The sequence below is a fragment of the Quercus lobata genome, chromosome 3 (genome assembly GCF_001633185.2).
Source record: "Quercus lobata isolate SW786 chromosome 3, ValleyOak3.0 Primary Assembly, whole genome shotgun sequence".
Classification (NCBI taxonomy): domain Eukaryota; kingdom Viridiplantae; phylum Streptophyta; class Magnoliopsida; order Fagales; family Fagaceae; genus Quercus; species Quercus lobata.
Window position 1 is genome coordinate 49,220,560 of NC_044906.1, and position 14,251 is coordinate 49,234,810.

Here is a 14,251-nt window from a genome sequence, read left to right on the forward strand (position 1 = left end):
AAATATTCTTAAAATTTTATTTTTAAATTTTTTTTACATTCTTGGAGGAGAGAATAAAAATCATTATGGAGAAATTTGCAATTTTTATAGAATCTAAATTCAAATGAGAAAAGAATGGAGGAAAAAGAAAATGCCATGAAAAGTAAATGATTTGTATATCTTGCAAAGCTATGATATTTTTAAAAGTTTTGAATGCATGCGTGTAGAGACTTTTATTTTTGTAAAATTTGTCATTAATGATTTCAACATCAATAATTTTTTTTTTTTTTTTTTTTTTTTTTTTTTTTTTTGGGAGATCAGAGCATGCCTTTTAAAATACCACCCATACTACATATGAATTTGAAATTTACTTTGACTTGTAAGATCTTAGACATATTCCCATTCATGGTTTGTTGGAGCCATAATTTGTTAATGAAATTGTATAAGAAATTCTAAAATCTAAAAAGTAAAGGAAAAAAGAAAATAAAAGAATTTCAAAGAATGAGTTAGACATGGTCATGAACATCGATTCTCAACATGTTGATCCTCACTTAACAGAGTGGAAGATATTGTTCCAATACCATGTGAAAATCTTCTAAAAAATACAAAAAACCAATCGAAAAAATTAACATGCTATAATTTGCTAATAGAATTATATAAGAAATTTTAAAATTATATAAGAAAAAGAAAAAAATAAATTAAAAGATTTGGGCATAATAAAGTTCTAGGCATGAGAGAAATGCTATCATGGTCTTGGAATATTTTGGCAAACAAAACACAGTAAACAAAAAACTAAAAATTTAAAAAGAGCGTGAAAGAGAAATAGGGATGCCTAGCATACAATTAAGATACTGCATCAAATCTTTGCCAATAAATTCCCACCTACACAGCACCAAATTTAAATAAATTACAACCCATAAAAACCAAAATTGGGGATCATAACACATAAAAACTCAAATGTCAATAACAAAATATAGAGAGAGAGATTAGAGTACCTACCATTAGAATTCTATTTTAAGCAGTGGCAAATTTTTTTTTTTTTATTCTTCGAATAAGCATTAAAGATGGGATGTGAGGATAAGGATGGACAGACATAAGATAAAATTGTAACTCCAAGATTGCCAAGTGCTCATTGGTTGATGATAATGAGAAGTTTAAACTTTAAATTTGTACTTGGGTGGGTTTGTATGTGAGAGTGGTTTTATTTTATTTTATTTTTTATTTTTTTTAACAATGTATCCAAATGTGTATCTATTTAGATGTTTTTTTTTTTGGGATAAACTTGAGGATTTTTTTTTTTAAAATTTTTGATTGGAAGATAAAATTGGGGATGGTTTTTTTTTTTTTTTTTTTTTTTAAGTATAAAAAAATAACAGTAACTTGGGGTTGTTTAATTTTTTTTTTTTAAGTAAATGTATAGTTATTTTGAAGAAGTGGGTTAATGGAAGAGTGTTCCTATTTATAGGCAGCATTTTAGTGCAAGTTTTTTTTTTTTTTTTTTTTTTTTTTTTTTTTTTTTGAGGAAAGTGTTTTAGTGCAAGTTGAACATGTATTTTTACCAAATTATCATTTAGTTTTGTTTCTACTTAAACCTAGGGGTGTAGGGATATTTTGGAACAAAAAAAAAATTCAGTCCAAATAAGGGAAGCCCCTTGAATAGTAGTATAGAATAATAACTAGCTTCTAAGCACGTGCTCACACGCGTACTTAGAGGCTCTTCTATTTTTTGGATAAAATTTAATAATTTGTATCAATTATAATTTTAATATTTGGTACAAACGCATAACACTCATTGCACCTCTAGGTTTTTTTGTAATTGGAAAATGTAGTAATCCCAAATTATAATTTATGCAAATTATTAAATTTTACTCAAAAAAATAGTAACTTATTAACATAGGTTTTAAAAAAATAAAAAAAAAAAAAAAAAAACACGATGATGTGACATTTTTCAGTCTCTATTAAATTATTATTATTATTATTATTATTAGATACGTCAAATTCAAGTGTGCCACTGTTTATTCTGTTTGCCATGTAAGCATTTTTTGTTAGTGAGTTAACGGTAGAGCCTAAATTGGCAGCAAATTAAAAATAACAAGTACCAAATTGACGGCTACCAAAATGTAAGGACTAAATTGATTATAATCTTAAAATATTAGAACAAAAATAAGTGGGTTCCATTTAGCTCAACTAGTAAAGTCTCTGATGGTTGAAAAAGAGATCTGGGGTTCAATCCCTGTCTACACCAAAAACTGATTAGTGTCTTGGTCTGATGATAAAGAGTTATCACCAAGAGCGGAACTTAGAAGTTGAAACTCTCTCTCAAAAAAAAAAGAACAAAAATAATATTTTCGCCTTACTTTTACTCCAAACATATTTGGGGGGTGATTGGTTTGTGTTTTCAAATAACCATTTTCAGTTTTTAAACAACATTACATGTATTTCCACATACTTTTTCATCCATACGTATTTCTACAAATGTTTTCAAATAACAATTTTCAGTTTTTAAATATATGTACCAAGCAGACCCTTAAAGATTTGGGTTTCAAATATGTTTGGAACTAACTGGAATTATGCAATATTTTTTCAACACATATGATCATCAAGCAGCTTGCTTAATTCTGAGTATTTATTTTCTTCAAAAATTAAATAAAATAAGAGAGGTGTCTAAAGAGCCGCAAAAATTGACATGGAAGCCGAAAGCATACAAAACAAAACAACCGTTTGTTCATATCGTCAAAATCAGGCCTGGTCCCCCTCTAGTGTCTCTATCATATCTCCCTAATCCCATGCTTGCCTTGGGAAAAGTGCACACGTCACCATTCACGCTTGGCTTGGGGTTCAAATTTTTAAAAATAAAATAAAGTGAAAACAAAGAAACTTCTTTTGTCGGTTTCTGAGGTCCTTTTTGATTTGAACCCAAAGCCACTTTATTTGGGCTTTGAGCGATTTAACATGGCCCACCTTAGTTTGCTTTCTAAGGCAAGTGGGCACGGCCCACTGGAGCTCGTGCATGCGTAGTTCTCTTCTCTTCTCTTCTCTTCTCTCTCTCTCTCTCTCTTGTTTTTGTTTTTCCTTTTTTGTTTTTTCTTTGTTCCTCTTTTTCTGGGATAAGGCATCTTTGGAGTACTAGCCTTTAAGTTATCTAAAAAGAAAATTAGGATCAATTCCTGTCACATTTTAAGAACAATTTTTAAAAATAAAAGTTTACTTCCAAATCAATTTAGAGAAAGATTCCTCCAACTTGCTAGTTGATTTAATTTGATTCGGAGGAAAATTGTGTACTAAAGAAAAAGAATAATTAGTTCAATCATAAGTCGTTCGTAAGTGTAGAATTGTGTGGAGCTAAGTTAAAAGTAAGAATATAATTTGATCGTGTAATGATTTTGAGCTACATGTGACATGCAACAATACTTTTTCTTTCTAATTATGAAAAACATGCAACAACACTTTTGCGTCTAGCTAGGAGTACATAAGATTCTTTGTTGGTCCACCTTAATGTTTTGCACTTATACTGGGTCTCCATATGATGCCAGAACCAATCTCACATAATGAGAAAGCATAATTGGAGAATATAAAAGTTAGCATGCTAGTAAAGTGCTTTTCCATTCAAATTTCCAATTAATTATTTCTGTACAATGTTTTCCAAGGGAAGAATCAACATCAAAGTTGTTAGAAGAAAGTAGCTAGTAGCGCATAAATTTCGATTACAATTCGTTAAAAAGAAAAAGAGAAGCCTTAATTATATGTATTTTGAAGGATATTTGTGGTAGTCTCGAGTGATTTGATTGAAGCCAGACTCCTAATTCCATAAAATATATCCTACATTCCAACCTTTCATTTTTGAGGTGACGGCACTTTGGAATTTTTAATGATATTTGAATAGACTATTATCAGAATAATAAGATTGTGACTAACATTTGGACGTTGTGATTGAGCCCAATTAAGGAGAGAGAGTAAGCTCGTGATTGGTGACTAGTAAAAATGCATTTTTAGACATAAGAAAGGATTTCCTTTTTATTTTTTCGAAAATTAGTACTTTTTTCCCTCCTTTTTTCCTTTTTTTTTTTTAGTTAAAATTAGAATTAACTTCTCATTTTCATTTTTGTTAATGTATTATTCATTAACCAAAAAAAGCTAATGTATTATTATATGTGTATTACATGATGAGTCTAATCAACCCTTTCTCTCTCCTTTCCCCATTTTTTTTTTCCTTGTCGCTTTTATCTTTTCTTTGTATTTTCTTCCATTGGTCTTCTTCTTCTTCTTCTTCTTCCTCTGACATTTGCAAGTGTTGATCACCCAATACCCTACTCAAACTCATTGTTGGTTGCTAGGACCACTGGCCTGATGGTGTTGCTAACTAGATTGTCAGTGAATTTGGGTCTCGACTGGTATGAGTCTACAAAGGCCTACAACTACTCATTGGTATAGGTCACGATTACATGGTAGATTTGATGGCGACAATGGGTATCTGTAATCGTGGATTTGATGGACAATGGGCATAGATAGCGGGTTTGATTTGGATTTTTTTGGGTGGTTTTTGGGTATTTTGTTATTGGTGCCAATTTGGTGATGGTGAAAATGGGTGCGTTGGGGTTTGGTGGTAGCTAGGTTGGGTTGTTAATTTGTTATGACTTGAGTGGTTTTGTGCTAGCAAGATTGGATGTAGTGATTGATTTGGTAGTTTGTAAATTTTGCGACTTTTTGGTTGGTTTAGTTATTCATGACTATTTCGATGTAGGCGAGTTGGGGTGATGGGTTTTGTATAGGCGATAGGAAAGATTGCGGATCCAGATTTGGTACACCATGCAATAATGAATCAATGGATGAGATTGAGAGTTAAAATTTTATTTTGTAAATATAAAACTAGATTGAGGCCCCTTTTTAGTATTTGCTGTGTTAAAATAGCATTTGGAGTGTTTTAGCACACCAAATGTTAGTGGTTTGAGCTAAAATAAGTGGAGATTGGTGGCAGGTGGTTGGGGTTATGAAACTTGTTGGTGAAGGCTTTAAATAAATTATTATTTATTAATAGAATAAAAAAATTAGTATTAATTCACTAAATTATTATTTAATTAAAAAAAAAAAAAGCTTCTCATATTTCATAAGCAAACGCAATTTCATTTTGTTTAATTATTTTTTTTAGCAAACTGTGTCAAGATTCAAAATTTAATGAAATATAATTACCAAATGTAGCGTAGGTCAATTAAATTATAAATTTCTTATTACATAACACTAATTTAAGGAAAATGAGCCCCCACCACCCCCCCCCCCCCGCCAAAAAAAGAAGAAGAAGAGAACGCTAATGCTTTTTCCTTGCCTGGCCTTTCGGAGCTTACAGTAGACCCATAAGATAGCTATGCACCTCCGAAAGTACAAAGGAAGAAAATAAAAATATATAATATTAATGCTTCAAAATAAGGTTATGAATCAATCAAGCAATTTATGAATAGTTCGCACTAAGCTTGAAAAAAAAATCTTGTTAATGTTCATTTATTTAGCAAACAAATTATGTTAAAATCTTGGCTGTAATATTAAACAAGCTTTTCTCATGAACAAGCTCACAAGTAGGTTTAATTTTTTTTTTTTTTGAGAAACATGTAGGTTTAATTTAAGTGTATATAATTGATATTTTATGTTTATGTGTATGTGTATGTATATATATAATTTATATAAACTTGATTTGAGTTTTGTAAGTTTGTAAATAAGTTCATAAAATATCAAATTATTATTTTTAAATTTTTTAATAATCTAATTTATATATTAATTTTAAAAATAAAAATTTAATACATCTAATTTTCATAAGTCCATAAATAGAAATCATTCTATCTAATTAATTCAAATAATATTATTTCAACTATAATTTATTCATTAACTATCCACATAGATTTGTGAAATGGTACCAAATTTTAGATGTGGTGTTTATTATATATGAAAATAAATAAGTTAATCAAATAGGTTATGAACATGTTTAAGTTTTTTGACAAAGATAAAAAAAAGGAATTAAATTTGAATATAAATTTAGTTTATTATGAGTTCACGCTTGAATTGTGTTTAAAATAAAATGAAATGAATAATTCTAAATTTTTAATACTTGTTTCATTTTCAACCTTTCCTCTAACTAGCATCCATCATCCTATAATTCATATTTTTTGTATCATATCTTTTTTTCCCTACAATGTACCCTCTCAAGATTTTTCTTTCTACTTCTAAATTTTTAGGCCTCAACAGAGTTAAGTATGAAAAATTATTGAATACTTCAAGAGTACCATAAATGTGTACTCCCCCCCCCCCCACTCACATGAATTGTGAGTCCCACCATAAATTTAATTAGTGGGATCTATAGTTATGTGAGAATGGGGAGTACGCATTTATGATACTCTGGGAGCACCTAAAAATTACCCGCCAAGTATATAGTCATTCAAACTAAGCAAAAAGATTCACGACATCAACCCCTTGAAGCTATGGCACACTGGATATGCCACGTACGATACAAGGAGGGGGCATTATACCATGGTGAGTTTGGCATTAGTTTTTAGTTTTTAATTTTTATGTACAGCTTTTTAAAACCTCACTTCCCCCCCCCCCTTTTTTTTCACTTTTTCAAATTTTTTTCAGGATATAAGTATACTTTAGCACATTTTCATTAAAAAGTTTTCTACAAAAAATTAGATAAGTTGTTCACAAATGAACACTATGTATAACAACTCTTTTTCCAAAAATAAAATATATTATGACCAACTCTTTTTGCAGTCCCAAATTATTTTACAAAATGTAGTGCACAGTGCAACAGATGATGGTGTTAAAAATTTGAGTGATGTTTATTTTATCCACATTATTGCACACAAAATATGCACATGCATAATTTTGCAAAATTTTATGTGTACTTCGTATGTAATAACGTTTGTACACTAGTTATTACCTTAGAAATTTAATGTGTAGTTCTAGCGATTTAATAAGCAAGAACTTTTAGGGTGTATTTAGATACCGCTTATTACTAAAAACACTATAGCAAAATAATTTTTAAATGTGTGAATAGTGCTGTGAGACCCAGTTTAAAAGTTGTTTTTGTTTAAAAATATACTTGTGTGTCCCGTGAACAGTGCATAGGACCCATTGAAAAACGTGGGATGCAGCTGAAAAGTGGTTTTTAGCACTGTCCAAACATAAATGACAGATATAATATTTTGAAATTGTTACCCTAGCTGGTTTGGTAACTAAATTGATAAAAAGATTTTAGGTGTGAAAACTAATAAAGGTGAACATTAAATGTTATTATACCATCAATCATCATCATTCATCATCATTTTTGTTACAATTATTATTAATTGTAATTATCATTTATGATATTGTATGGGCATAATTTATTTATTTATTTTTTTTAATTTATATAAAAAAAATGTGCATTTCCTCCATTTCTTAGTTTTCACGAAAATTTGAATAAATCTCAAAAGAGTCTTAGCTTGTCTGGATTTTCATTAAGTGGAGCCTTACAAATCTTTCAGAGATATAATAATAATAACAACAACAACTTGATTGGTGAACTTTACAAAACAGCTTTAAACTCCTCAAAAGATCTAAAACGAAAAGTTAAAACTTGAAACTTGAAACTTCTAAGGAAAACTCTACAATATATATATATATATATATATTATTCATTAAAACTCTACAATATATTATTTATACTTTATAAATCTATAATTTTAAAGTATTATTGTAATTTTTCAAACACTCAAAACGCTGAAGAATTATGTAAATAAAACTTTATAACTTAAAAGTTCTACTACTTTTTTCCTCTCACATATAAGTATTATGTGCAAAATTTGGTGTAAACTGTGGATGCCACCTTTATATTAGAGGAAGGTGTTGTCCTCCTAGAATGCACTTAATAATTTCACCACATCTCTCATATATATATATATAGTATTTTCTATCACTATGAAAAGTATACATGAATTTTTTTTCCATTTATTATTTTTATTAAAATTTATAATAATATATTAAAGGGCTTTAGAATTCCTAACTTTAGCTGAGTTTTTTTTTTTTTAATTTTTTTAATTCGATAATTGGGTAAGGGGGATTTAATCCATGGATTTATTTGTTGGAGACGTCAGAATGTGCCAAATGTCAACTCATTAAACTACAAGACTTTTGACAGCTAATTATTTATTAATTTTAAGGAAACAGAGGAAAAATTTTTAACAAAATTTACCAAATTGACAAATTTTAGTAGATAATTTTAAGCACCTTTAAAGCCCTTTTTTTTCCCTACTGTCTAAACGCAGTGCCAAAAAAAAAAAAAAAAGTCTAGGTCCTATAGCAATCTCAAATGATGATACAGTTATTAAACTAATTATTTCTCTCTCTCTCTCTCCCTTTCTCTCTCTCACAGCAATCCCAAATCCGTGAATAAATCTCGACATGTGCTGTTGGTGTTGATAAGAAAAGCATGTGACGACCAGCCAAATTGGGTCATAAGGTTGACAATTCATGTATGACTTTCTGAAGTTCCATTAAAGGTTTTCAACAAATTAAATCTTATTTATTTGCAAATGCTATTAATATATGTAACATTTCAGAAATCCTCGATCTGGCTTCGGTCTTCGGTCAGCGTTAAATTTGGGGAAAAAATAAACAAAAGGGAATTTCTTATGTTATAATGAAATAAAAAACATTAGACTCATTCATATAAATTATAATATCATAGTAAGAACGACAAAAATGCACTCGTTCAACTTTGAATTAAGATGTCCACATACATCTCATTTGCTTCATATAAGCAAAATTAATGAACATCTTGATACTTCAAAATAAACAAAAATAACTGAACCCAATCTATTACAGTTGCCCCCGAAATCTAATACTCTCTCATTATACAATGTAGAAGATGGTCCTTGGGGTTACATATATATCCATGTACTCCCCATACAAAAAATCAGAATAGAGCTTCCAAAAATGTCAAAAGAATACTCAGAAGCTCTTGATTATGTAGTGGCAGATTTCGTGGTCGATTCTGCGGGCCGGGATAGATTTCTTTTTACTGAAATAATCGAAGGGAAGTGCTGCCAGCAATGATATTAGCACTCAAAAAGGATGATAATACATGAATCTATGTCTTAAACCATATTGCATACCATATAGATATATAGATATATATATATACTACTCGCTTGGGTTACTAGAATCAAAGTCCTTGCCATGCTCTTCCTGATGTTGCTGCTGATGTGACGAGGTCGTAGATGAGGGTGAAGATGATGAAAATTGTGAACCAAAAGATTCTTGGTTAAAGAGATTGGAAGTGTAACCAGGGAATTCAATATCAGTACTAGAAAGAAGTTGTGCATACTGATATAGGCCTGGGAAAGCTTCCTGCTGTGACATAAATGGTAAAGGAGGAGGAGGAATAACTGGGCTAGGATTTTGCCCATGAGAGACGCCACTTGTATTTCCATGAGTACCCATGAGGTAGCCAAACTCGGTCTTCCCTTGAACTCTTTCAGGAAAGTTAAGCTTGGCCTTGGTGCCTTTAAACCTTAGAGCTGCTTTATCATATGCCATGGCTGCATCCTCAGCTGTGTCAAATGTGCCAAGCCAAACCCGAGCTGCTTTTTTTGGGTCACGTATTTCGGCAGCCCATTTTCCCCATGGTCGTTGTCTTACTCCTCTATAGTGCCTTCTTCTTGCAATCTCTTCACAAAGTCATGCATGCAAAGAATAGAAAGGCCATACATAAGACATAAGATATACGCATGATGCATAAGGTTTGAGGTATACGTAGTACATAATGACTACTGGGAAAGATATCCAAAGACAACAGATAAATGGTTTTTGATTCTTAAAACTTATATAACAGATAACTAAATAATGTAAATAATGATATTAAAGATACTATAAATTTTACTAAATAAGATTTACAGATTAATATTACAAATTATAAAAAGTAATTCAAAACTTGCATTTACATAATTAAAGTTCACCAATTACATTCTCTCATAGTACATCAGTTTATAAACATTTTGTAGTAATTAAACTTTAATGTTTTCCTAGTGTGAACTGCCTAATAACTTGTCATATACATGATTTGAGACATTGCGTGCGCAAGATGCATGTAGGGTAAAGCTACTAATTAGTTGATTGGTATTATAAGATGCATGCATCCCCGCGCCCCCTCTCCAAAGTATCATAAAATTTCATGCACGCACAATTTAGAAAGATACAAGTGGGGAACCCCACTTTCCTACGATAAAATATTGCTAGCCAAGGATAAAAGAGTATTAAAAAGTGGTTTCAAGTCCCAACCACATGATGCCTTTACCTAGTTTGCGAAATGCTAACTAAAAGTAAGGCCAGCCTCAAATAAGGAAACCCCAGTTGTATTTTGTTCTATAAGAACCTGAGACGTACATTTTAGATTCAAGTTGTTTCATTTCACTTACATTTCACCAGATAGGTAAGAAAAATTCATAAAATAAAAGAAGCATGTGACGTTCATTTTTTTTTTTTTTTCCTTTTTACTTAAATGTGACAATTATTAAAGTGAATACAAACTCTGACATTTTTCTTTTCCTTTGGTGTTATTATTTAATTAAAAATGCGCGTATGTTTGGAACGAAAGGAGATCAAAGGAGAAGGTAATTAGTACTAAAAATTTCTAGTCATATTTCCCTCTCTTCTCCCTTCATTTCCTCCCATCCATACATAGGATTAATTAGTGATTTTGAAGTTGTAGGCAAAAGAAGATGGTGTTCAAACCCCCGGAAAGATTTCAACCCAAACGTCTATTATCAACCAACCATGCTGCCACAATTAGCTGAAATTGTCAAGGTTAGGCAACCTTAAAGCAACAAAGTTGAGTGTTTATAAACCTTTAGAAAATATGGCACATACCTAAACTTTACAATAAAATAAAGGATAAAGTCCAAGGTCAATTGGTCAAAGAGAGCAAAATGGAAGGAAAGATAGTAACTCACGGAAGAGAGAAATTGACTAGCAGAATTTAGTGCTTAGCTTGTCCGGAAGAAGTAAAAAAGAGTTTTTTCATTCAAATAAAACACATGAAAAGTTGGGTAGAGAAGCATGAAAAGAATGTTTTTCATTTCCATTTGGGAAAGATATTAGAGATAGAGTTTGAATTCTTCACGGCACGTAAGATTCATTGAACTTGACTAAAATGAAAGTACATAAAATACATGAAAATATGATTTTTTTACATTATAAGAATCTTTATGTCCCCGTCTGTATCTTGTAAGTTACAAGGATAGAGTAATACTCAGCGTTATTTTTTTTATTTTTTATTTTTTAATAAAACTCAGCGTTATTCTTGATTAAAGATCGGATTAGTAACTCAAATTTTTTTTTTTCCCTTCTGTAAAAGGATGATTTTTTTTTTTTTCCATTGGAAAAAAAAAAAACAAAAAAAACAAAAAAGGAACCGTAAGAAGTTTAGATAGAGATGGATCATGACATCTTTGACAGTATTACTGTTACCAGAGCAAACAAAAGAAGCAAAATCAGAAAATTTTGACAATCTAGGCTATGCCTTTTTTCAAAAGCAAACATATGATTAACAGTAACATCGCATCTAATGCCCAAGAAAAGCCATAAACTTCAACTATTTTGAATGTTTTTTTCCCCAGAAAAGATAAGGAAAAAATAAAAATAAAAAACACACACACACACAAACACAAGTAGAACTTAAAGAGTGTCTTAATACTCAAGCTAAACAAGTTTAGTACCTTGATCTTGAACCGGTTGAGATGAATCAGGTTCTTCTTTCACAGCGCACTCTTGGATGGCTAATGGGGTTGATTGCACCAGGGTTGGCTTATCATCGACTGTGCCTATAACCTGAGTGAGAGCAGAAACCATGGCAGACATGTCGGTTTCTGACCAAGATGAAGCATAAGCTGGGACTTCATGCTCTTTCTCTTTCTCCTCCGATGCTTCCGAAGGAAGTGGCCGCTTCCCATGCCTCCGATCCACCTTTCAACCTTGTTAAAAGTTGATTTAATGTTTATGTTAATGATGTTATAATTGTAGTACTAAGGGATTAGATCATGATCTGCTTATGCAGATTTGTTTTCCTTGTTCGTTTCGAGAATTTAAGAAATGATGAGCAATAACTGAATCAAAGAGCTGATCTTTAATGTTTGGAAAGCAGAGAAGGAGGCACCAGAAGAGTGAAAATAGGGCTAAGATAGAAGGGGTTTTATTGGTTAGTGCTCTGAGTTTATCTTCTTATATTTGGTAGCTACTATGTAAAAAGGAAATATGAGCTGTGCTAGGGTTACTTGTAAGTGTATGTACGGTCCAATACTCTTATCTCCATTTGAACAAGTGGTAGGGCGAATTTTTTATTTATTATATATATATATATATTTTTATTTATTATATATATATATATATATATATATATATTTATAGGACATTACTGTCCATGTTTCTATAAAACACTTACAAACTAACATGGTAATAAATATGTTTTAACTCCACTTTTAACAATTTAATAAACAAATAGTGTCAAGAGTTTTATAACTTAATTGATACATCCTTATATACAAAGTGCTTGAAGGTCTAAGAGGTAAAAGGTTTGAACTACGTGATTAAGAGCATATTATAAAAATTTCAAAAAAAAAAAAAAAAAAGTAATTCTAAAGACCAACTTTTGAACATGAAAAAAAGAAGAAGGAAAATGCTAAAACAAGTACCACTTTTACTTAAAAATTGATGTTGTAAATTGTAATAATTGTCCTGTTTGGAAATTGTTTATTTTCGGTATCTTATTTACATAATATTTATAAAAAGATATAGTTTTTTTTTTTTCTATAATTTTTATGTTAAATGTATTATAAAAAGCTAAAAGCAACTTTATATTTTAAAAATCTAGATTATTTGCTAAAAGTTGAAAAAAAAAAAAGCAAAAAAAAATTTTTCAACAATTTCCAAATGTACACTAAATGTATGTAATTGGTGCATTATTAACAACATAATAAATAAATAAAATTTAACTACAAAATTGGTTGTAATTTTAGGTTACAACTTTACTCAATATATTTTTATTGGAGGTGAATTTTAAGAAATCCACCATTGGATTACATTCTTTTCTTATATCCTCTATACTTGCAAAATTTCAAGAAAATTAAAAATCAATAACTATGTTATCAATAAAATTTTTAAATTGCAAGTTTTTGAAATTTAAAATTATGCATAAAATATAACCTTATAGATTATATAGTAAATAATATCCGATTGACACAAAATTTGACATGTGTATTAAGAGCGTAAAGAACATACAATTCAATGGTTAGATTTTCAAAATATGTAGTAATATTTATTTTATTGAGTGAGTTTGTAGCATTAAGTTACAACCAATTTTATAACTAAATTTTGTCCATAAATAAATTTCTTAATTACTTTTTTGTCACGTGCCTAAATTGACACATAATTTTGTAATGCTGAGATAGTAAAAATTTATAATATTCCTATAGCGTCACTAGTCTAAAAGAAGTGATAAAGAAATTTATTTATTAGAATGGTGCTACATGTATTACAAATTCTACTACATAAACTTTATAAATTTAAATATTGACTCTTAAAAACAAACCATAATAATAATTAAGATATTTATTTATTATATTGTTGTGACTCCAAGTCTCCAATTACATTTATTGTTACATTAATTTATAAGTTTTTTATAGTAAAAATTGGTAGTATTTTAAATAATTTCTTATTTATTTTTCTGTGGATGTATTACCAAACAAATTCATTGCTACCCCAATTTATAAGTATTTTGTAATAAAATTAATAATAGATTTAGTATTTATTTTTATAAATGTTTTTTTTTTTTTTTTGGTGATTGGTAACATATCAAATATTTGTATAAGTTATGTAATAAATTTTTTTAATATCTCTAAAATTAGTTTTATTTTTTACTTCTTTAATCAGTTGAGGTTAGACTGTAACATGGGTGAAATTAACCATAGGAATTAGGAACAATATTGTTCGCACCTAGCCTTATCGCTCCTTTATTCTGTCAGTAAAATGGCCTTATTATTCAACAAAAGCAGCAATGCTTGATATTCTTATCGCGGCAACATTTGAAAGTTGCATGAATGATTTTAGTTCGATGTTGACATCCTAATAAGATTTATAACTTAACGTGTCAAATCTATAAAAATTTTAAACCTTGAAATTGCTGTTTTTATGATGCAATAGTATAAGAATTAATACCTTTTTATTCCTGAAAAGTTATAATGAATTTGTGAATTGCTAG

General features: G+C 29.7%; 1 protein-coding gene across 1 annotated transcript; it reads right to left on the bottom strand.

Moving 5' to 3' along the window:
• Positions 1–8,670: 8,670 nt before the first annotated feature.
• Positions 8,671–12,322, bottom strand: LOC115982679 (ethylene-responsive transcription factor ERF113-like). Its single transcript, XM_031105354.1, has 2 exons — positions 11,715–12,322; positions 8,671–9,668 (listed from the first exon to the last, which is right to left on the bottom strand). The coding sequence occupies exons 1-2, from the start codon at positions 11,854–11,856 to the stop codon at positions 9,142–9,144; spliced, it is 669 nt and encodes a 222-aa protein (XP_030961214.1). The 5' UTR covers positions 11,857–12,322; the 3' UTR covers positions 8,671–9,141.
• Positions 12,323–14,251: the final 1,929 nt, after the last annotated feature.